Source organism: Pimephales promelas, chromosome 20 (assembly GCF_988280905.1).
Source record: "Pimephales promelas chromosome 20, fPimPro1.hap1.1, whole genome shotgun sequence".
Lineage (NCBI taxonomy): Eukaryota > Metazoa > Chordata > Actinopteri > Cypriniformes > Leuciscidae > Pimephales > Pimephales promelas.
This window is the reverse complement of record NC_142788.1, coordinates 13,982,519-14,008,715: the sequence shown is the minus strand read 5'-3', so window position 1 is coordinate 14,008,715 and position 26,197 is coordinate 13,982,519. Positions and strand designations below refer to the sequence as shown.

The following is a 26,197-nucleotide window of genomic DNA, read 5'->3' as shown; positions in this document are numbered from 1 at the left end:
CTCACGAGCCCTTTGAGTTTACAAGCATTGTCAAAATTAGTCAAAATGATTAGTAGTCTCTGAGTAATCGCTAACCCTGCAAATCCACTGTTTTATATAACGTGGTTTGTGGTGAGGGCTGCTGAGCATTACGACTGAGAAAACACATGCTGTTTCAGCACTATCTTTGCTATGACACATTCGCCCAGAAGGCAAAACCTCTTTCCTGCTTAAGTAGACAGATAATATTACCATATTAAGTGGACTAATATTTCCCTAGCGGTTTAAAAGGCATACAATAAATCATAAATAAATTGTTTCAGAAATGACCAGTTAAAAAAAAGCTCATTTTCATGTCACATACCTTATGCAAATTGCCCTTGGAGTCACCCAAGAACACAATAGTGTGCCCCTCCTTAACGCTAACGGCGACAGCCGTGAGACGGGCGGATGGGCTGTTGAATACGGGTTCGGCTTCAACTGGCTCCTGGCTGGCCATTGGGCTCGGGGTGTGGTCCGAGCCACAGGGATAAGCGTTCAGGGTGTTCTGCGGGACACAATAACAAGTTTTCGTGACTTTGGTTTTGGCAAAACCGTTATGCCATAATCCAGTTTCATGTTGTGTAATAATAAACTCAGCAAATCTCAGGGGTTTTTTGTACCGTAAGGGTTTAGTTCTTGCACTATTGCCTCAAGGCTGTCAAATCCTCTTAGTTCAGAAAGCCAGATTAGATGAAGATTATCTTGGTCTCACACTAAGGATGGCAAGACTGCTCCTTTCTTTGAGACTAATGCTATCAAATCTGCTCCAGCGGTCTTTGATAAAATCTAGCCTGAATGTCATGCCATGTTCCCTTCTTTATTATAAGTGAACTGTGATTCTGTTTGTGTACAAGACTAAAAAACATATGGGGATCAGGAAAATGTTTTTGAATGTTTGAGGATTTGCAAGAAACTAAGAATCATATATTTGGGTGGTGGTGTTTGTCTCTGGATCAGTAACATCATACTTAAAATGATGAAACGTGTTATTTTTTTACCCATATAACTTACTCTTTTTCTGTGCGACATAAAATGAAAGACTTTGAAGAATGTTACAGCTGCTCTTTTAACGTCAATGAAACTTGATGGGGACCAGTGTCTGTCAAGCTCCATAAACTGACAAAAAAGCACCATAAAGTTTTATAAAAGTTAGCAGAATAACAAAATATATATTGTGCGGCTTCAAGAATATGGCCAGTGTTGGGCAAGTTACTCTAAAAAAAGTAATTAATTACTAGTTACTAATTACCTCTTCAACAATGTAATTAGATTACTGTACTAATTAATCTCTCTAAAAAGTATTTAATTACTTTTAATTACTTTCAAAATCCCATATCAATCTCAACCAGCTGAATAGTACAAGGATATACATGAATCTGTTTTAATTCTTTCAAATAAATTCTATAAAATTGCATGAATTATCCTTAAACTGACCAACATGGAGAAGGTTACATTATAAAAACATACTTTTTAACAGCAGACAATACATTTTGATGTTAAACCCACTAATGTTTTATGTCTGATCTCAAGAAATTTCACACTTTTTTCATACATATTTTACAATAATTCTTACGAATTTGTACGAGTGCGGTCGTACAATTGAGATACCTCATAAAATGCATACGAATCGCTGTGAGATCGGATTGATCTATACACAGTATTTACCTCAATTACATCAGAAGTAACTGTAATTAAATTACAGATAAATTAAGAGTAATCCCTTACTTTACATTTTCAAGGGAAAAGTAATTAAATTACAGAAACTAATTACTTAGTAATTAGTAACACCCAACACTGAATATGGCCAATAAGATCCAATCTATGATACAGTACATTGGTCACTGGTTTATCCAAAACCTAACCCTTTAGGACATCAATTTTTGGTCTTTTTTTTTTTTGAGAATGAAAGCATCCATCCCCATTCACTTTCATTGTATGAAAGAGAGCAGCATGACCATTCTACCGAGTATCTCCGTTAGTGTTTTAAAGAGGAAGGTAAAGGCCCGGGTATACTTCGTTTTCTACGTCCAACTCCTGTTGAGTGTGCAACCCTTTCAAAGTACACTGCTTTGCTACTGTATGATCACGGAAAGACGTGATCGGCATGTGCACACTATCTAGTGGACTTTGTTTTAAGCCCTCATGTCACTCGCGAACACAAAAATTGGGCTGCATGTGGACAGTGTGCGACAAAAATTATGTCACGCAGAAAAGTATAGCCAAAGCCGAAGTAAACTTTAAGCCTAAGTCACACAGGTTTATAACAACATGAGGCTGAATTAATTATTACAGAATTTATATTTGATGCAACCACCCTTTTAACAAGCAACTCTCTTCTTTCTAGAAGTCTTCTAGATATTTAACCCTCCTCAGACATGTACATCTACACTCTCTTCTAGCAGACATCATTAGTAGTTTAAGCTTGTGGGGTTTACTGATCCGAATAACCCTGTTTAGGAGTGAGCAGGCCGGGTTCTGCATGCTGAATAACCACATACATGGATGTCATGAAGAGGTTGTTTGCATCTTTGAGGTCTTTGATTTGTCTTAAGATCTTGTTAGGACTCATGCTAGGTAGGCCTGTCTTATGCTCATCAAAGAGTAAATCATAATTCACTCAGATCATGGCAGGCAGAATAGTATGAGCTAAAGCAATTTGCCTGAGAATTAATGAGGAGCAATGCTTCTAAATTAGGATAAATGTTAGTTTGAACACACCGTTAGAGGAAAACGATGCGGCCCAGTTCCCTAGAGATACATTGTGGGCATCCTTTTCCCATTTTTCCCAAGATTTTCAATCAAAGTTAAACTACTATGATGATTACTAGGAAACGGTTGACCTCAAAACCCATTTATATGGTTGATTTATATGTATAATGTTTCAATGTGAAGTGGATCTGTCAAATGTTCCTGTAAAACAAACAATGTAAGACTGTATCAAAATCAAGTGTGATGAATCAAATACATATTTAGCATCAATTACATTTTCTGGCTTCTTTAAGTCTTTTTTAACCCTCTTATTTAATCCAAGCAGGTCAAGGCCACTTTTAACACTGGGTCATGTAGCGTTTAGGGGGCTTACATCATATTGCAAAGCCATAAGTATACAGTCTGAAAAAAATATGGTGTGATACTGTATACTAAAACACACTTTTGTGATATACTAAAAAACACTTTTCACACTCTCACCAGTCCTGCATATACCACCAGAGAGGGTCTTATAGGGTATTTTAAATAGAAAATAAATAGGGTACATTTTCCGTTTTCACTATAGTATTGTGTCGTGCATAATTAAACTACAGTTTAAAGGAGTAGTTCAGTTTTAAAAAAAAAACTTTTGCTGATAATTTACTCACCCCCATGTCATCCAAGATGTCCATGTCATTCTTTCTTCAGTCGAAAAGAAATAAAGGTTTTTGATTAAAACATTCCAGGATTTTTCTCCATATAGACTTCAATGGGAACCAAACGGTTCAAGGTCCAACAGTGCAAACTGTTGAAAGGGCTTTAAACGATTCCAGACGATGAATAAGGGTCTTATGAAGCGAAACGATCGCTCATTAAAAAAAATAAAATAAAGTTTAAGTTATAAGCTCAAATGGTCACTTTGCTCTGTTCTGTGATGCGTGTTCGTGACTCTCCTGTTCGAACTCATTCATCAAAATGAACAAATCTTTTTCCAAGTCAATTCATTCATTTTGTTCATTGAATCAACCAAATGACTCGAAAAAAGATTTGTTTATTTTGATAAACAAGTTCGAACAGGAGAGTCACGAACGAGCATCACAGAACAGAGCAAGGCGAGCGTTCGTGCTTATAAAACTTGAACGTTGTTTTTTTTTTAATGAGCGATTGTTTCACTTGATTCATCGTCTTGAATCGTTTAAAGCCCTTTGAACAGTTTGCAGTTTGTACTGAAACTGTCTTTTTGACCTTGAACCGTTTGGTTCCCATTGAAGTCCATTATATGGAGAAAAATCTTGGAATGATTTCATCAAAAACCTTAATTTCTTTTCGACTGAAGAAAGAAAGACATGGATATCTTGGATGACATGGGGGTGAGTAAATTATCAACAAAAGTTTTTTTTAAAAGTGAACTACTCCTTTAAGGGTATACTTAAAACTCTATACTCACTGTGGGCAGATTGGCACAGTTGGATTTAACGTCGTACTCAATGTATGCCACCTTTTTGCCGTCTTTATCCCCTTGCTGCGTGTAGCACAGGTCCCGTGTAGCATCAATAGCGCTGTCCACTTTATCCAGAGAGTACACGCACAATGCGGACTCCTCACTGGGTCCATTAGCGGCACTAACAGCCGTCGAAAAAACTCCCATCAAAACTTGCGAGTCTCCAGATTCCTCACCACCCACCTGTGCCCCTTGGAGTAAAGTGTAATTCCTTTTTGGCGAGCCTGAGTGACACACTAGCGGTACCTCAACGTAAGAGTAATACGCCTGATCGTCCAGACAGACCCGTGCCACATATGTTCGAAATTCCCGTGAGGGAGCTTTAAGGTCGCGCCTATAGAATAAAAAGTAGACGTGGTTGCGTCGGGCAAATGTTGCGAAAAAATTGTGATCGTACTCCGAGAGGCGTCCCGCAACGGCGAGCTTGGCAGTTTCCTCGTAGGAAAACACTGGCTCTGCCAAAAGTTGGCGAGTGGAGACCGGCGGGTGACCGCTGGTGTAGCCTCGGCCCACATACAGGACGGGATCCTTGTCTTGCGGTCGCACCACGAGCCCGACCGTTGACGCCGTAGGGTCGTTAGCTGCCACATACTGTGTATCAACAGGTCTCTCGGCAGAGAAGAGGACTTGGTTCACATGGTCTAGGCTGCGTTTCTGGCAGGTGCCCTGGTGTACGCTGCCACAGGTGATGAGCTGGAGGGAGTATGGATCCACCAACAGGAGCTTGTTGTGATTGCTAACGAGCCCAGCCTGAGGGCAGTTCTCCAGGGTTACCGGAGGCAGACAGTCCTTGCTGTCTCTCACTGGGCCGGTTCTCTCATCCAGTTCAAGCCGGAGGCCGTCGAGCCCAGCCAGCTGGAACAGATGGTCCCGAGCCCCCACGTAGACCGTTCCTACGCTGGGGTCAGGGTGCAATGCCAGGTGCTGGAAGACTGTGCTGTTGGAGGAGAAGCGAGGGTAACTGCTTTGGACCCCCAGAACACCCAGGATGAGGGACTGAAGCAGGGTCAAGATGAGGGCCATCCCACACTGCACTGCAAACACACTGATGACATGAGGCCGTATTACAGCAGTGCCAAACATAGTACAGTTCGTCAAAGGCATGTTAGGGATAACTTTAGTTCCAATGGGACTGTCCCTTTGAAATGAATATTAATAGAAAAATTTACCTAAGTACCTAATGAAAAAGTACTGTGGTGGTACCATGGTACAGTGATGGTATATAACGCACACATACAAACAGTATTGTATAACTGCAATGTCCCATGAGCATGGTATTACCATGTTAAATGTACAAAAAAATGACAGTATTTTTGTTTTGTTTTGTGGACATACCATGTCATAATGACCATTCATATTTAAAATCAATTAAAAAAGGGATTTAAAAGAAAGGCCATGCGGTTACTATGATCCATTTCCGTTTTGTTAAGGCCCGTTCACACCGAGCACGATAACTATAAAGATATAATTCTAAATCGCCACAACTATAACGATAAAGACATGAGGAACGATATCGTTGGGATCACTTTCAGAACGATTTTTTCCGGTTGTCCAACAATAAAACACTGACAACCAATCAGAATCCATTCTAATTTAAAGGTCTCGCGCATTTAAAATGGCAGATTCCAGAGAAGTTAATCGTTGAGGTACAAAAAAATCCTCCACTGTTTGACAAGTCAAACTCCCTTTTCAAGGATACCTTAAAAAGATGGATATATGGAAAGCAATCGGTGGAACCTGGGAATAAACGGTGAGAAGTATTCACGACGAGATATTACGCAGTTTAGCATAGTGTAACAAAATTACTATCCAGGCTATCCAGCGCTAGTTGACAACATTGCTGAAGTTGCAGTGAAAAAAGGCGTTGTATACATAAAGGTGTTGACTAGGTGATGTTTTTATCCCATCACTTTGTCAGCTAAATTCACTGTTACACTTGCTAGATTCTCTAGATGCGCTCCCAACTCCTCTCGTCTTGGATGTCTTGCCCAAAAGCGCCTGTTTTTCTTTTGATATTTGTTTGTAATGTAAAGCAGCAGCAGTCATCTATTTTCGCTAATTTAAAAATGCAGTGGGGGCGCGCGCGTGCTTAGAATAAAAAGACGGTTATCGGTCGTTGGTGTGTGGACGCATATATAGTTATCTTTATCGTTATCTTTATCGTTATCGTGCTTGGTGTGAACGGGCCGTTATACATACGTTTTGTTAAGCTTTTTACCAAGATATCATGGTTTTAACATGTTTTTGTAAATAAATAAATTTTTTAAATTATTTAAATAAATGAAACCATGATATTACCATGCTACATGTAGAAAAAAGGCATTACCGTGATGCATGTAAAATCAATCAATCAAAATAAACAAATAAAACAAAACCAAGGTATTACCATGGTATATTATCACCTCAAAAACAATAATACTAGGTAATGCCTGGTTCAGATTACACGATTTTAGCCCGATTTTGGCACGATCCATTTGACGTAGGGTGTCATGGGGATTCGTAAACGCGAACGGGCGTCGGGACGCAAAATTCGATCGTATCATCTCGTATAGTGTGTCATAGTGGGCGACAACCTACGTTGCGTCTGCGATGCTTCACGACATCACGACAAAAAGACTAGCATGCTTAATTTTTTTAACGACGGTTTCGTCACATGTATGAGGTTGACCAATAGGAGCACAGAAGCTTTTCCGTACACAACTTTCAAATCAAAAATGGCGAAACGAAAGAGAGACGATGGTGCTAACTTTAAAACTAAAAGTAAAAATAAATAAGAAAACAATATTTTACCTCAAGTTCTCTTCGAGCAATCCAGGAACGCCATTGTCGGATTTTCTTTCTTTTTTTTTACTTTTTTCTGAACACGGGACAGCCAATACAACACTCACCGCTTCATGCATTGTTTGTTTACGTTCTTTTCCGGAAGTCACTCGCTACTAGTTTCGTCTTCTCGATGACGTCACGCGCGCTGTTAAAGACGGCATGCGATGACTGGTCAGGAAGCAACGTGTAGTCTGACATGTGTCTTGTCCACGACATGACAAGATTTTAGGAGTCAAAATCGCGTAATCTGACACAGTGACTATTGTAACAGACAAAAAAATCGTGTAATCTGAACCAGGCATAAAATGTGTTTCCTGTTTCTATAAGTGCATACATAAAGATACAAAAGAGTATTACCAAGCTATATGAACAAAAAAGTGTAAATGGGTTAAACATATCAATGAATCATGATTTATTAAGACAACAATCTTCAGACAAGGCCTGTTAAAACAGCCATATTTAAGTATGATGGGAAAAAAAAAACAGACATACCATTTGTCAGACATATAATGTTCGGGAGGCTGCAGTCCTCTTGGTTATCCAGTGGCATAGCACATGCCTGTGGACACCGTCTGTGAGGGTAGAAAAACATGCTGATTAGCTCTTACACAGACCGCATTGAGCAATCTGAAGAGAGGAGGCTTAATGCCACTGTGGCTCATGGGAGACACAGCTGTTGAGCTGAGCAATGCTTCCCTGACAGGAAATTGGATGATATGGGCCCTAAGTCACCATCGAGGCCCTAATGCATTACGCTGCAGTAGTAGATTGGCAGAGATCTTGTACTCTGAGGAGGCAAACTGTCGATTATGTTTTATATGAATTAGATGTGATTAATAAGAGGCCATTATAGGGTAGGAGTCTCAGATTTCTTGAGGCAATTCAAGCCGACCTAAACAATCAATAAGATAAAGGTGAAATAATGTGATTTGATGACTCGTGTTATCGTTCAGCATCACCCCATTCACCATTTCCTAAAGTGGAGCAACCTTTCTTTCATTACCCACATTTATTGATATCGGTTTAAATGCACTGTAGAGAGACACTTACACTGCAGGTCACTGAATAAGATGATTCATGACATGTTAGCCAGTTAAACTACACATTGTCATATGAACAACAAGTAAGATTCATAAGGTTTTCATAAGGGGTGTGGTGATGGCGCAGTGGATAAGACGCATGCCTTTGGAGAGACACGGGTTTGAATCCACTGTGAGACATCAATGTGTCCCTGAGCAAGACACTTAACCCCAAGTTGCCCCAAGTACATATATAGCAATTGTAAGTCGCTTTGGATAAAAGTGTCAGCTAAATGAATAAATGTAAATGTAAAGTACAATATAAAACAGTAAGAGTTCTTGGCTCATGGAGTTAGGAAAGACTAAATGAAAGACTTGCGGTTCGGGGAATGATTCTGCTCCAACAGATTCATAAAGTTTGTGATTCACGAAAAAGTATTAGCTTATAGAATCATTTCGCAAGTCTGATCCTGAGCCAAAGTCTCTTATGGGCAGGCTTTTTTTAATGATTATGCTGTATGTTTTTAATTCACCAAAAAGAATCGTCTCATAAGAGTCATTATCTCAAGAATCAACATCACTGGTCACGCTGTATGTTTTTGATTCAACAAAAAGAATCGGCTCATAGGAGTCATTAGCTCAAGAATCAACATCACTGGTCACGCTGTATGTTTTTGATTCACTAAAAAGAATCGGCTCATAGGAGTCATTAGCTCAAGAATCAACATCACTGGTCACGCTGTATGTTTTTGATTCACCATAAGAGAATAAGAAATGAGAAGTATTCAGCTTATCATATGATTTCAAATAGCAACCATATGAGAGCAGACCACAATTATGTAGAATAAGACAGTTTTCTAGGCTAGTCATCTTATTTAAAAGTACATCATTTTAGACTCACAATATGTCGTTTAAAATTAAAGAACATAATAGTAAGAAGAACTGTTTATTTCTTTGTGTAAACCTAAGTACCAAAACAGTCTGAAGATGAGGTGACCGCTACAACCAAACGTTTATAAATGTTGGTAACTAACCAATGACTTTTTAGCAACAGCATGCTAAAGCTAACCAAGCGAGTGCCTCTGCCAAGCCAAAAAATAAGACATATGTCCAATTAATTCACTGAATTTCACCCACATTACAAGAGAATGACTTGACCCCAATATAGTGACTTACTATTAACCAAACCAAACAATTAAGACTATTACCAGATTTTGGAGGTGTGTTCCAAGAGGTCCTTAGAAACCCCCTCAACTTTAGGTTGTACCCTGAAAAGCAGCACAAACAAAAGGTCTCAAATAGAGCTCAACCTCCACAGTTAGCGAAAAGCAAACCAAATAATAGAGGCTCGTTAGGCCGACTGCTTTTAAATCTTCACCAGAATAGACATGCAGGTGGTGTTGATTTAACACCAATGACAGTTAAGGCCGACACAATGCAGAATCTCCTCTTCACAGACCAGTCATAGAAAAAGAGGGGGGAAGGAGGAAGCGAGAGAGAGAGAGAGAGAGAGCAAGGATTCCACACAAGAATGACAAGCACTTCACCCTGTATTAAAGGATAAAACTCTGAGCCGGCCCCTCCGAATCGTCCCTGGGCTGAAGGGAGTGTATTGTTTGGAAGCGTTCCCAGGGGCATAGATAGATGCCGGGACCGGCAGGGCAACGTCAGGCTTGTGAGGCATGCCTCACACAGCAGCACCATGAGGAGACTGACCCCTCTGTCTCTCTGGGAGGGGTTGGCAGTGACCCCACATTTTTATGGCCCCTAACAGAATGTTACGCTGTCACGCCTCATTGGGCATGACAATGAACATGAAAAGTTGCCACTCTGGATGATTAAGAAAGCTATTTATCCATCTCGTGGGACAATGCGGCCATTCAGCACGTAGAAAGAGGACTGAAACATAATTCACAGCGTATGAGACGTCTTTTCAGATATCAAACCGACGTCGTTAGTCTCTCTGCTAAAGAAGATTTGTCTGTAAAATATGGTGAATGGGTGTTGCGAACAATCCCCGGCTGTATTTCGGATTTTTCCAAGAAGGCGTGAGAATTGAAAGAGAAATGAGGGAGAGTAAGAGGGTGAAACAGTAGCATGCTCATGAGAGAGAGAGTGTTATTAATAGAGCTCTTGAACATAGAGGGGCATCGCAGCATACCCTGCATTCCAGACACTATTGTTGACTTTTCCATAGTCCTTCTTGCGTAGCCGGACTTCACTATCAGGACATTGTCTGTCCAACCTTGCAGCTCATACTAGCCAAGAACTGCCCACCTAGACAGGGAAAGCGCATCTGATCTAAAATTATCAACCATATTGTCTTATGATTCAAGTGGCGTTTAGAAGGCTGACAGTTCAGCGTGGGAAAAAACGTATTCAATTAAGTGCACAGCAGTGTCCATCCATGTTCGCTGAGATCATTGCCCCCTAGCAGCGAACCATTAGAATTTCTAAACAATTATGACGTAACAAAGCCTTGTTTACTTTGGCAGTGACTTTGGCAGTTTGAAATAAATGATGATTCGCAAAGGTTTCGAAATCTCACAAAGCGTGGTCCGTGTTTGAGCTCACACAAGAACCAATGAGGTTCATTCTTGTGTTACGCAGCATGTTTGAGCTTCTGCAGGAACCAATGAGGTTCATTCTCATGTTACGCAGCACGTTTGGTCTTCTGCAAGAACCAATGAGGTTCATTCTCATGTTAGAAAGCATATTTGAGCTTCCATTCATCTTCGCTAATCAATGTTTATATGTGAATAAAAGATGTGAATCAGTTCATAGTACGAAGCGATCGAGTCTGAAATTTGGACAAAACTGATCAATCTTTTTCTGAACTTTTTGAAGTGTCAAAGAGGTAGTTGTGTAGCAGTCAATGGAGGAACAGAAATATCTCGGATTTCATCAAAAAATAAATAAAAAAATAATCTTCATTTGTGTTCTGAAGATGAACGAAGGTCTTGTGGGTTTAAAATGAGGGAAAATATTTGACAGCATTAAGGTTCTTTACCTTAGGTTTTTATCTTGCAACCCATGTTTCACTAAGGGTACCCTTAACCTTAATATAAGGGCTTTCATGCAACCAGGGCCAAGACTTCCCAGCAGTCGGTTTGCAAGGATCAGCCATAAAAACAAATAAATTCTCAATAGCAGAGTTACATTTAAACCCAGAGTTCTGACAGAGTGTCCCACTTCCTTCAAGCAGACGAACTTCCCATGACAGCTGGACCCTCAGCGCTATTAATATCCCCATCCTAAACCACCGATGTCACGGTTACAGATCGGGTGGAGACACTACCAAACTCACACAGCCGAGTCTTCTGTTTCTCACCAGTCTCACTGTATCTGTCTGTGCCGTCACTGACATGCTGTGGTCTCTCCAAGTCTCTTTCACAAGCTCGCCTATGCCCACAATTACACTTGGCACAGAAACCAATGCGAGCGCCTTCATTTATAGCTCAATGTGCCAGTGTACTGACAGAAACTTCATGATACCCTACAAATGCCACATCACATCACAGAAAGCAACGACAGAATGAGAACAGAACCACATGTGAGATGAATATGAACATATAATTCATTTCAAGAGTTGTATAGCATGCATGATAAATGTAAAGTATGCTGAATTAGGAGGTGTGTCCCATGATGTAGAGTGGATTTTTAGAGTATGCACCCATGCATGCCATTTTGGCCTAATATTACCGACAACCCCATTGTTCAAGATGCAATTTGATTCAATACTAGCTTATATTGAGTACTCTTCTGGCCTGAGTATGGGGACACAAATGCTTAGCCAACACATTCCAAGTGTGTGTGGTACTGTACTAAAGGGGGCGATAGAGTTCAACTGACTGTCAAAGTAGCTCCCCAAACCAATGTTATATTATTTATTTAATCATTTTTTAATTATAGCTCTCATTTCCGTATTTTTAGTTTCAGTTTGAGTAATCGTGTTATGTGCTTTTGTAATTTTGATATTTATTTTTAATATTTTTTAATTAGATTTAATTATTTTTTTTATTTCAGTTTTAGAAATAATAATGCTTCAACTTTAACTTTTAATTGTTTTGTTATTTTATTTCAGTTTATTTTAACAAAAAATTAAGTTTATGTTTTACGTCTAATACTTATAATTTAATTTTATTTCACCTTTATTTTAATTAACCTGACAGGGTGTGATTTTTTAAATATTTAATGTGACTTACCTTAAACTCAATGTCTTTTTCATGTTTCTTGGTCATAATATGTGGGGAAAAACATTTTTGTATCACTACCCCATTTTCTATTATATTCCTATATAATATGTTATAAAATACATATTTATATGCCTGGAATTTGGTTCACTCAACCAAAGAAACGAACAAATTGACTCGGAAAAAGATTTGTTAATTTTGATGAACGAGTTCGAACAGGAGAGTCACCAACGTGCGTCACAGAACAGAGCAAGGCGAGCATTTGAGCATATAAAACTTAAACTTTGTTATTTATTTATTAAATGAGCGATCGTTTCACTCGATAAGACCCTTATTCATCGTCTGGAATCGTTTAAAGCCCTTGAACAGTTTGCAGTTTGCACTGAAACTGTCTTTTGGACCTTGAACAGTTTGGTTCCCACTGAAGTCCATTATTTGGAGAAAAATCCTGGAATATTTTCATCAAAACCCTTAATTTCTTTTCGACTGAAGAAAGAATTACATGGACATCTTGGATGACATGGGGGTGAGTAAATTATCAACAAAAGTTTTTTCAAAAGTGAACTACTCCTTTAAGTGACTGAAAGCCAGTGGTTTAGGCCTATGGTGTGAAGATGTAAAACTGTCCTTCTCAAGTGATCAATAATGCAGAAGCACAACTGCTGATCTGAATCTTGGTTTATGTGGTGAAGTACTGAATGACGGGCAGCATCACAATAGCAATTGACAGCAGCTGCCAAACAGGCCGCCAAAAACAACTGGATGCTGATCAAGAAAGGAAGGAAGCGGAACCAGTGATTGAGAGTGAGGAATAAAGGGCATCTGCCAAGATTAATTACTGAAATTATATGTAATCATAATTAAACAGACTGCATTTCAGGGTTTGGCAAGACATTACGGACTTGTCAGTCAGAGTTCAAAACTGATAAATCAAATTTAACGAGGCACATGTTAAACATCTCTCTAACACAATGCAAGTCACTTTGTTTGAAGAACATTTGAAGGCCCCCAGCAGCTTCTTAATATGGCTGTGTGTCATGAATGTTTCATGGATTTTCCCATCATAACGTTTTTCAGAAAGGGCGATGTCCGTCCCCCTCTGAGAAGCTAGCCTTTGTCCTGCCTGACTGACCAGAAAACAAATCCCACAGCTTCAGCTGAGCGGTAAAAAACTAAACCGGTATCAAACTGAGATGGGGGACGACCCGCACACCTGCAGGTGAGGGTGAACGGCCACTTCTGGAGCCCTATCACATGTTCAGATGAAAAGAGGGTTCACGTGGCCACGTTTATCGGGGGAAGTCCTGAGACGGGCTTGAGGTTTGGGACGTTTTCAATTATTCAACACACTCTCAGCCTTTCTAGTGAACTCCAGATGCTGGTTTGATGAATCGTACAGTGATGGAGCAAGGAAAGAGTGTCTGAGTGACCCCCGATGTGACAGGGACTTAATTAGGCGTCTCAGGCTGGTGCCAAGCTGAGGTCAGTGAAGGGTCATGAGAATCAACTCGCCATTTCCTAACATGCCTTCAAGTACATTTGAATATTAAAGTGATCGTTCCAGATCCAAAGATGGGATTTACTTGTGTACTCACACTTATGTCATATCAAATGAATCTGATATGAAAGTATCTTCATGCTCTTTTCCAATAGCTTACCATATAGCTAATAGCCTTGTATAAAGTAGTGTATCAAAAGTACCAAGTCGGTACTGAAATTTAAGAAATGTGACTATAGTAGTAAGAACATTCTATAATTATTATGTGATTATGTTAGGGCTGTGAAACGATTAATCGCGATTAATCGCATCCAAAATAAAAGTTTGTGTTTACATAATATGTGTGTGTGTAGTGTGTATAATTATTTTGTATATATAAATACACACATACATGTATATTTAAGAAAAATGTGTTATTAATATATCAAATATTTGTATAATATTAATTTTGTATAAATGTATATAAACTATATACATGCAAATATTTCTTAAATATATACATGCATGTGTGTGTATTTATATATACAAAATAATTATACACACTACACACACATATATTATGTAAACACAAACTTTTATTTTGGATGCGATTAATCGCGATTAATCGTTTCACAGCCCTAGACACATAAATAATAATTCATCTTCTTTATTAAAAACAATCATCTAATAATGAATATAAGAAGAAAAATAATAATACAAATAATAATAAGAATTTAATACTAATTTGCGCAATGGTTACATTGTTACTCACTGGTAATCTTAAAAGTAACTACTTGTAATGATTTTACTCAATATGACTATAGAGAAATTATTATTATTTTTTATAATAAATATAAATTAAATATTAAACAAACTATTGTACACTCACTGTAAAAAAACAAAAAACAAAACAAAAAAAAAACAGTAAACAAATCCTGTAAAAAAAAAAACGGTAAACTACTGGCAGCTGTGGTTGTCAGCATCATACCGTATACGATGTGTTACTGTTTTTGTGTTAGAGCATAGAGCTGTTAAATTAAAGTTTATACTGTAGCTGACAATATGGTATTTAGCTGTTCATTTCAAAAACAGTAACACACCGTATTTTTACGGTATAATGCTGGCAACCACAGCTACCAGTAGTTTACCGTTTGTATTACAGGATTATTTTTTACAGTTTATTATTTAAAAAAAAAAAATCACAATAATTATCTACTGATAAGCTTACAAAAAACTATTTGCACGATAAATACTATTTTTGTTTATTATGCCAATGGTTATTATGAACAGTCTTTTTATGAAAAAGAACAGCATTCTTCATAACAAAAAGACAACAACATTTGCACTAAACATGACCATGCCTTAAAACATTCAGTTTGGTTGCATGTTGACTCCCGTGTCTAGACAATACAACGCAGCTTACTGTGAGTCAGGGGACGTGTGCAGTGCCAGACAGAGGCAGCGACTGTACACATCACTGGATTTAGCAGCACTATGATGAAACACAGCCAATGAAAAAGCCAGCTGATAACATTCACACTTGCCTGAATTATGTCGGCTGGTCATGCGAAATCGCAATCCTGCTAGACAGCTTCATAAATGGTTTACTGATTGTGGCAGCTGAACGGGAGCCAAAGGTCTCAGCATAATATTGGCCATCCATATATAGTTAAAGCCATTCAAATCAACATGGATAAACACTTCATACCAACCACTAATCATTGTGAAACCTTTTAGCCTCATGTTTTACCCTCAACTGGTTTGGTTCTTTTTGTGACCAATACCACAATTTTCTACATCATGTAGCAACAAAAACGACCACAATAATCACAACATTTAGAAATTAACCTATTCTTTTCCATTCAAAATCTTATGTGTTCATCTGACTGAATTAAATATATAAAACTAAAGTTTGTCATTTCTGTTTGGGGTTATCATGACTGTGAATTTCTGAAATTTACTAGCAATTTCTATAAAAAAAAAAAAGTTTTCACACTGTAAAAAAATATTGTTGGTTTAACTTAAAAAAAATAAGTAACCTGGTTGCCTTAAAATTTTAAGCTCATTGAAATGGAAAAAATGAGTTAATACAATGAAGGAGATTCATTTAATCAACAGAAACTAAAAATATTATGTTATCTGAACAACATAAATTATAAGTTGATTTGATAAAAGATTTTTACAGTGCAAAGTAATTTTGAAAAAATGATAAACCAATACATGTTTTTGGGATATTAATTAATATGTTATTAAGATTTTTCTAAATAAAATAAAAAAAAAACAGAATAAAATGCAAAACACAAAAATCAAGTCAAAGTCAAATGAAGCATTACAACACTATAATGTATGGCAAAGGTAATATGTAAAATGAGATAAATTAGCTCAATTAAATATTCAATATTACCACATAACAATATATAAAAAATCTCTAAAATCACCATATAATTGATAACGTAGCAAAACATTGTGCGTCCTTATTTATTACATTTCTTTATGAATTATTCCTGGTGTTTCTGAGACCCCAAACAAAAGTAAATAAATAAGTAAAATTTTTCATGGAAGATTGAATCAAATTATCAAGATTTTTTTTTATGTTTTATAATCAGATGTTTCAACATGGTACCACTAGCGCCAAAAATGATGGATGAAGTTTCCAGAAAACGTCCCCGTCACCCATTGGCCAGAGAAACGACCGCTACAAACTCACACCATTGGTTGAGCCAGTGTTACCCATCGGCATGCTTGAAAAGTCTCAGCATTTGTTTAATGGCTTATAGTCTCTCTGCATAAAGTTCAGCGATAGAGTCATTAATCTCTCAGCTCTAGGCTTCATTGTGACATGAGTTCATGTATCGGTGTGTGAGTGTATGAGTGTGTCTGTGTCCATATGTAATCTGTATGACCATCTCCAAAACCAATTCATCTTGCTGACAAATGGAAAGCGTGTTGAATGTGAATCTCTGTTTGCGGCTCAGATATGAAATGCGCTAGTGAACAGAGCAGAGTTAGCATGCTTATTCGTCTGTTTGCACACTAAATGAATATATTACTTCCCACCCACAACTCCAGCACAAAAGCCCCTCTCTCTCGTGCCTCTGAATGGGCCTGAGAAGGCTCTTTGTAGCTTGAGGTTGTCTTGACGACACCCCATGGTCCAGTGATGAGAGGAGTCAACACGGATACATGCTCCGGTCGGGGAGTCCATTAGCTCACATCAAAACAGGGCCCCCAAAACAACCTAATATTATTAGCTAAAGTTTACACCCAACTGAGGATGAAGGCCAACTTCAGTGTCCAATTACACTATAAACCAACTAAATGTGTAGTTGTTTACAACAAAACCACATCATGAACGTAAATTAATTTAAATCTAAAAATTTAATCAAAATTGAAGTTTTACGGCATTTAGTATGAATATGTTAGCCTTATAAGCTATGTGTTCTAAAACATTGACAAAATTCGTATTTAGAAGATATAAAAACTTAGTCTCTCACTTCCACCAATATGAATCAATGATTTTGATGACATCACTCTACACTTCAGCTTCTCATCAGATTTTTTTGTCCAATCAAATGCTCTCTAGAATCGGAAGCCCCGCCCCCTACACTATAAATGGACGCCGAAGCTGCAGCTGACATCAGTCACTTGCTCAGACATTCACTATTTTCTACATGGTTAATGGCACAGTCAATGGTGAGTGCACTATATAGGGGATAGGGAACAATTCAGACAGTGTAAATATGCAGTGCGATGAACAAAGTATGATTTCACATTAGTTTCAATGGAATCGCCACAGCGGCGCACACACAGTCTGCTCCGGTCCAGAGACATGATAGAGCGGATCATATGTGCGGCACAGACCACAACCGTATCATTTGAATTCTGCACAGAATCCTATACTTTACAGCGATATGGAGGAGATTAAAGGGATAGTTCACTTTGAAATTAATTTTTGGTATGTTTTAGCTTACCTCAAGGGCATCCAAGATATAGGAGTCTTTGTTTCCGCAGTATTTTAAATTTTGATATTTTTAGGTCAAACCGTTCTTGTCTGTCAGTCATATAATGGAGGTCTATGGTCACCACCTCAAAGAGCATGCACAGAGAAGTCCAAATTGAATATGATTTAATGACTCGTAAATGTAAGTACACATTGATGGCCTAAGACACGAAACGAGCGGTTTGTGTGAGAAAACTAACAGTATTTACATTGTTTTTACCTCATTACCACAGCCACGCCCTGATCTGATCTCGTCCCGAACTGATCTCTTCAACACAATGGACACATATTCATTTTCATTATAAGATAATCTTTGTTTGTATTCCACAAAAGAAAGAAAGTCAAACCAGTTTGAATTACATGAAAGTGTGTAAATGATGACAGATTTTTCTTGCTGAACGAATATATGCCAGGCAGAAGTAAGAGAAGTCACATCAGGGATAACCTCACTGAACACAGTGATAAGTGAGCATGAATTATACACTATGTGCTGGAGATTGCAGTGGAGTCAACAGGCACTGTGAGGAGCTGATATTAATTCATCCACAGGTGCCTGAAGCTACAATATTTTCAGACAGGATTGCTGATAACAAGGACTTATGAGATACACAAGAGTCTTGAACCCCAACTGTGACAGTAATGGAGAACTCAACAGTTTAAGTAAATGGACACTGTGTGACAAATGTGCAAGCCTTATTTTTTAGCATTTGGAAATAAGAAATTCTGATTTACAGATTGCACCGAGTTCTTGGGACTAGTCTCCAGAGTGGCTTCCCCGAAAACTAATGTTCCCCTCGGGCCATTTTCCTCATTGCATTCGCACCGGCAGAAGGAACTCAGAAGTGACGTAAGCCGCGCACGCCATAGCCTGAGCACACAGCGCTCCCATTCTTCATTGGTTTTTGATCTGTTTAACAGTCCTGTCTAATACGTTGTTAGAGTATACGTCCCTTCCTAAAACTAAAATCATTACTGCGGTCCGAAAGCAGGTACTTACGCCAATAGTTTACACTCAGTGGTGTGTTTGGTAAAACGTATAAGTTTGAAGGAGTAGTTCACCAATTCATTTTTAATTCTGTTATTATTTACTCTCCCTCACGTCATATCAAACCTGCCTTACTTTCTTCTGCTGAACAAAAAAGAAGACATTTTGAAAACTCTTTTTGTCCACATAGGCTAGTTTAAGTCAATGGGGTTCAATAGGTTTGGAACAACATAGAGGTGAGTAAATGATTTTCATTTTTAGGTGTACGTACCTTTAAGGGTTTGAGTTAAAACATCACTATAAAGACTTAAAAGTTACAGTGTGTGGGAAACAGTGACTGTTGGACTTATATTCTTTCAAGTAAGAATACTAAAAATACTTTCCACACCATTAAACAAACTTACTGTGTAATCAAGATTAAACTATCAAGATTTTATAGACCAAAAATGCAATACACAGTCCACCATCATAGATCCGGTTGCAATGTTCTTTTTGGTTATAATAGGTCAATGCACAATGGCAAGTTCAATTGCAAAAAAAAAAAAAAAAAAAAAAAATCAATGACGTACAGTACATACTATTTTGTTCACATTTTTCAGCCTATGTTCAGATTCTGTTTGCTTGCTTTGACAATACATTCAAAAGTGGGATTTAAAATTAAAATGGTCACACTTTACAATACGTTTCCATCTAAGTTAACCTTTATTAATTAACTTGAAATGACAATGAAAAATGGACTTCAGTTAACAACAGTTAATGTAATTTTCAGCATTTACATTATTAAAAAAAAAAAGTTGGATCTCTCAATATTATTTAATAGACCAAATACAAAAGCTGTCACTGGGGCTGTACCTTTTCAAAAGGTAAACTTTTATCCATTTTAGGTGCTAATATGGACATTTAGGTGGTAATATGTACATTTTAGTCGTTATTATGTACATTTTAGGTGCTACTATGTACATTTTCGGTTCTAATATGGACATTTAGGTGCTAATATGTGCATTTTAGGTGGTAATATATATTTTAGGTGCTAATATGTAACTTTTGGTGCTAATATGTACATTTTAGGTGCTAATGTGTACATTTTAGGTCTTAATATGTACATTTAGGTGCTAATATGTGCATTTAGGTGGGTGCTATTAAGTACATTTTAGGTGCTAATATGTACATTAAGGTAACAATATGCACCCTTCAGGTACAAAAGTGTACCTTTTGAAAAGGTATCGCCACAGTGAAAGCTTTTGTACCTTTTTTTCTGAGAGTGTACATTAACAGTCAACCTTAAACCCACTCCATGTTTATCTTTTTGGCTGAATTACAGCAGCAGGTCTGGTGTGACTGCCCTGTTCTCACCAGTGTGGACAATCATTTCTCACCCATTTGTCCCGTGTGTTGTTTGATCCAGTGCCAGAGAACCCCATGCTGAAGAAATCACAAAGCAGCTTCAGTCTTCCCTGCAGCCCAGCACAACCAGCCTTTGGTTCTATACCCTTTATCCTATTTTTGCCAATCCAATCTAGTTATAAATTAACACCAAACACAGTCCGTAACGTTAAAAATGTTTTAGCAAAAAAAAAAAAAAAAAATCAATACTAACCCCCAAAACAGCCTAGGGGCTGCACCAACATACATCATAAATGAATTAAGATCAAATCAACTCAAATCGACTCCAGAGTAACGGCTGGGAAGTCAATTTGAAGTCGGTTGTTAAGCAAGGAGTCAAACAAAACAACCAGACACTGCCACTCACTGTGAAAATAACTATCTATTTTTTTCCTAAATTGATTTTTGAGTGGGCAAAACCTGGGGGAAAATAAGCGTACATTGCCAACACAGCAAGCCATGCAGCTGTTATCGCATATGGATCATTTTAAACAAGGGACTTACTAAGAGCTGATGACATATGAAGCCCAATCAATACTAGTTATTAGTTCAGATACGACACTTGCGTACTCCGCATGAGTTCATCGCTTTTAATATTAATGAGCGAGTGAGTAGGCGTCCTTGATGAATTACTCTAAATACAGGACGACCGGCGGTCTAGGACAAGGTCAGAGTAGAGGGACGGCAAATTTCGGACCTGCATCACAATCAGCAGAATCTGCGTCAACAAAGAGGTCCACCCACAAATGAGCTTTTCAAGCGTAGGACGGAGGGAGCTTTCATGACCTTCTGTTCCACTTTTGGAAGGGGGACAGCTTCATTTGAAAGACAATGGACTACCCCCGGACACACACATTGTCCTTGCTGGCAGATTGCAAATGAGAAGATTCTGAGTCATAGCGTTTGGAGTGGGAGGTCTACAGTTGTCAAGCACTTTATAAAATCCCTTCTCTTTGGTTTTGTTCACTCACTTGGATTGAAATACACAAATAAGCATGCGCGCAATCCCACGCCACACAATTAGACAATTGCGAGTGATCAATCTCCAGCCCTCTCAGTCATCACAGACAGGAAATCGTTGCCGATCGATGTTCATTTGCCAAGTTGAAAAGCCCCGGTGTCACAGACTGTGGGCATGAACGTGGGTCGGCAAGAAGGTGGGTGGAGCTCTGCAGGTGGTAGAAAATAAGACATCTGTCTGTTTGTTTCGTCAGTGTGAGGGATGACATGGTGAGAAATGGGCAGAAATCGAGGATGTGAAGAGGTGACGAGTTCCGCCTGGGCTGAAAAGAGAGGGAGACTGGAGCTGAGGAACAAGAGGTGGTCTCTGAAAAGCACAGCAGATGCCTCCTCTCTCAGCGAGAGCTCTCCACAGCACTGTCCAGCAGGACGCTCGCATCTGCCCTCAAATCCAGGACAAAGGACACACGTTTGGGCATCTGCATCAGGCTGTCATTCAAGAAAATCGTAAATTTATCAGCCCACGCGTGCTAGTTACCCTTTAACCTCATTCTTAGACCCGTTTCACATCACACACATAAGCAGAATGAAAGAGGACGGCAGTGTATCAGCAGCTCTGATTTCTGGGCAACTACATTGAGTATTTTCTTTAATAGCATAGTTGGCCATATGATTATTATTACATACTTGAACATCAGTACATTTATTTTACATCCAAAAGGAAATTAACTGAAGGAAATTTGTGCCATTTGTGCAAAAACGCTTCCCACGCCATTGACGGAAATTTCCGGCTATCAGTGTTTTCACTAGCCCCTTTTCCACCAAAGCATTGATTTTAAAAGCGTGTGAACCAGTTCTTTGTGTTTCGACAGCCAAAGAACCGGTTCTCGGCCGGGAGAACTGGTTCCAAAGCAACACCAACTCTTTGCTGGACTAGAACCGTTCTTTTACCACGTCATGCTTACGTCGGGGGCTGGGGCGGGTTTAGATGTGTCCTAAACATCTTTTCTGACCATAATAAAGGATCGCAAAGCCAAGAGAAACATTTTCAGAAACACGATGGAGTCCGCCTTTGTAATTGTTATGCTTGAAGTTAACGCAAGCGTTTCTATTTTTTTTTTTTATTGAAGACATTATAAGCAAAGAAGAAAACGGTCACAATATAGTACAAATAAATGGAAAGAAAAAAAAGACACAAGACGGGGGTACATAACTTATCAGAAAAGATTACATTTCAAACGAAAAGATTAAAAGACTTACATATTTCAATTGTTTTTAAAGCATCTTGGTACACGAGTTAGAGATAATCCCAAAGTAATGTACTTGCAAGCGTTTCTAGCTAAGACGTATGGCGACGTATACAGTGACGTAACGACGTCGTTCCCTGGGCGCTCTAGTCAGTGGAAAAACAAACAGGTTCCGAAGCGGTTCGCAAGTTGAACCAACTCCGAACCAACTTTGAACCAGCACCAGTTCCGAACCAGTTCTTTTTTTGGTGGAAAAGGGGTAACTGTTATACGGTAGGGGGCGCAGTAACACATCTTAAAGGGATAGTTCACTTTGAAATACATTTTTGGTATGTTTTAGCTTACAGTACCTCAAGGGCATCCAAGATGTAGGTGTCTTTGTTTCCACAGTATTTTCAATTTTGATATTTTAAGGTCAAACCGTTCTTGTCTGTCAGTCATATAATGGAGGTCTATGGTCACCACCACCTCAAAGAGCATGCACAGAGAAGTCCAAATTGAACATGATTTAATGACTCGTAAACGTAAGTACACATTGATGGCCTAAGACACGAAACGAGCGGTTTGTGTGAGAAAACGAACCATATTAATATCGTTTTTACCTCTTGTAACCACAGCCACGTCCAAGTGATCTGAGGGTGCGGGCGCTTCGGTCTGCGCAAGCACCGGAAGTGATCTCTCGCGCGTGTACGTCACACATTGTTTAAACCATCGTAAAAGAAAACAATTACAATGGTTTAAACATCCCGGATAAGCGCAAATTAATACCATTTTAATTAGCCGTCTTACCTACAATCTCGGTTCTGTGTAAACAATGAGTGACGTACACGTGCGAGAGATCACTTCCGGCGCTTGCGCAGACCGAAGCACCCGCGCCCTCAGATCACTTGGACGTGGCTGTGGTTAAAAGAGGTAAAAATGATATAAATACTGTTTGTTTTCTCACACAATCCGCTCGTTTCGTGTCTTAGGCCATCAATGTGTACTTACATTTACGAGTCATTAAATCATGCTTAATTTGGACTTCTCTGTGCATGCTTTTTGAAGTGGTGACCATAGACCTCCATTACATGACTGACAGACAAGTTTGACCTAAAAATATCAAAATTGGAAATACTGCGGAAACAAAGACACCTACATCTTGGATGCCTTGAGGTAAGCTGAAACATACCAAAAAATTATTTCAAAGTGAACTATCCCTTTAAGCAGGAGCGATGTCATATGTAAGCAGATGCTTATGCAAAATAACACTATCACCAATAATAAATAAATCAAAAGTGCCTAATGTTACTGAATGAAATGTCGATCCAAGACGAGGTTTAGGACTGTGCAAGCATTAGGGGTGTTGATGGACTCGATCTACTCCATCATTGTTCTGAATGCGATCTGGATGTAGTCTTTGCCAAAAACTTGATTTTGTCAGCTTTTTGCTCAAATGCTTTTATGAAACTTACCCACAATCAAGTGTTGATACAAAATGAATTAGGCAAGAATAAAACTGTGTTTTTGGTTTAAAAACAGAGGCTCTGTTCTTTTGAATGTTCAGATATAAAAAAAGAAAATAAAATAAAAAACCTTGGGGCCATGAAATTGTGAAAAATATAAAAAATGCAAGCTAAGGCTGGCAACTTTTTCAAAAACCGCTGGCGGGGAAGGAGTTAACCTACACAGATCGTAACTTAATGATTTACTGAACAGAAAGTGTTTTTGTGATTTCCTGCTACCAATGAGGCACATGTTTCTGCCTGATAGGCCTACTTTTGTGTTCGGAACGACTTCTGGTAGTGTGCGATCCACAGTCATTTAAAGTATGCCCAGTTTTTCCTCTCTAACATCAACGAATAACTGCTCAGACATTAAAAGTCAGGCAGTGTATTCCAACCTGTCAAAAGAACCCACCATAAGTCTTTATGACATTTAGTGTCTGTTTTATTGTCCGCTAGATGAAAAATCTGATTGCTTTGAAAAGTAATAGCACACCTCCATGGGTCTTAAATCTGTTTAAATCTCAAACCCCAAGTATGATCAATAATAGCAAGGAAAATAATATCATATGTACATATTCCAAAGCGCTCTCTGCTCGGTATAAACCATTCAGCGCACTCTAAAACATACAAAAAAAGCTAAAGAAAAAATGGTCACGGGCACCTTTCAAAAGGCAATAATATTTCAAATTTTGGTACTAAAATGTACCTCTAAAGATATTAATATGCACCCTTTAGGGGTAAATAAGGTACACCATTTGAAAGTCACATTGTTTAAACCTCATTTTTCAGAGAGTGTATGATGGCATTATGTGTAACTTCTGTGGTATTAGCATCTGATACCATCATTCTACCATGGTATTGTTGCCACATTGTGGTTTTTCTAAGAAAGAACTATGCAAAGATGGTCAAAGCGAAACAAAGCACAAAGATGGTCATAGCGAAACAAAGCACAGCTGCTATAAAGTCCTGAATGGACACTCATCCAGCCTCATTTGAAAAAACAACATTGGTGTTTTCATGTGATTTACTAAGAGAGCTTGTGACATGAATAACCAGACAGCAGCATGTGGCTTCCTCAATCTACAGGGAGCAAAGCGGAGATAGACAGCACACGGCTTCCAGCAACATGGCTAATGGCTTAAGGAACCCCGCCGTTAGCTTAATTGAAGCAATCTTTCCAAAATCAGGGATGGAAAGAGATAGAGCGTGACAGAGGGTGGGAGGACGAGGCTATAAACCCTCAGCTGGCATGAGTGGCCTCTTGAGATTAGGTGAGAAGAGAAGCAGAGAGGTTTGGAAGGATGAGAAGTGTGTAGAGAAGAGAAGCAGTTGGATTTTCCCCTGTGGTCACTGCAAGTCAGTTAACAGGCCAGACACCTGGGAACCACATAAATGATTAATATGAGCGGAGTCACTCGCAGGACAAGCTCTGCTGGGCCACAGACACAGGGATGCTCTGTTCTCCCCGGAATCAATCGCGAGAGCCCGATCCAGACAGCCTGATAAAGAACACCATCGCAGTGCAGATTCTCCGCTTATCTATCGGTGCTTTGATTTAGACTGACGCTGAATTAACAGGCCATTATTCAATGCTCTACTCCAGTAGAAGACTTCCTTGGCATTGACCTTGAACAATGTCTTCTAGCCAAGTGCTTTTTTTTAAAAAAATCTGACAATTAACAGTCAACAAGGAAAAATATAACTTAAATGAAAAGTATAACACAAATATAAAGAACTGAAACAGACAGTAGTCTAAACAGCCAACGGTACAATGGAGGGAGAAGTTTAATATTCAGTGCACAGCGCCCTGTGAGGTCGGAGACAGAGAGAGCGGACGCTCCCACACTCGCTTCAGCCGCCGGTCATCCCACGATCCCCCTCCTTCCCCGACCGAGACCGCAGTGAAAGACAGAGAGGAAGTGGAGTTTTGGATGTGCTCTGCATGGAAACGACCGGATGCCTAAACGAGGGAGGCGGCCTGTCAGGTTTCTAATTCCTCACTCCTCCTCAGTCGAACTGACATGAGCCATTTGGTTTGGCCTTTAAGTTGAACGCTCCAAGGAACATTAACCTGAATGACGGACTCAAAACACAGCGTTGCGGGAAAGTAGGCCCGCAAGCAAGCAAGCAAGGAAGGAAGGAAGGAAGGAAGGAAGGAAGGAAGGAAGGAAGGGAAAAGAAGGAAGGAAGGAAGGAAGGAAGGTGAGATAAAACAAAAAAGAAGTAAAAGGAAAATAGGAAAGAAAAGGATAATGCAAGGAAGGAAAGAAGGAAAGAAAGAAAGATTTAAAGTACAGATGGAAAGGAGGAAGCATGAGAAAGTGCGAAAGGAAAGGAAACAAAGGATGTAAGGACAGAAAAGGAAAGATTAAAGGAAGGAAGGAAATGTGATCAAACAAAAAATAAGTAAAAG

The 26,197-nt window shown here is 38.9% G+C and overlaps 1 protein-coding gene across 4 annotated transcripts in view; it reads right to left on the bottom strand.

Moving 5' to 3' along the window:
- Positions 1-26,197, bottom strand: part of plxnb1a (plexin b1a) — an 84,870-nt gene that overhangs the window by 33,795 nt on the left and 24,878 nt on the right. For 3 of the 4 annotated variants that reach the window (XM_039652647.2, XM_039652648.2, XM_039652649.2), the window contains exons 2-4: positions 7,526-7,605; positions 4,157-5,255; positions 344-526 (exon numbers count right to left, since the gene is read on the bottom strand). In XM_039652647.2, the coding sequence (XP_039508581.2) occupies positions 344-526; positions 4,157-5,255; positions 7,526-7,539 (1,296 nt within the window). In that variant the 5' untranslated portion in view covers positions 7,540-7,605. Of the gene's footprint in view, positions 1-343; positions 527-4,156; positions 5,256-7,525; positions 7,606-9,260; positions 9,321-9,430; positions 9,525-26,197 lie in introns of those variants that run through there. The other variant, XM_089124148.1, reaches the window with a different exon arrangement.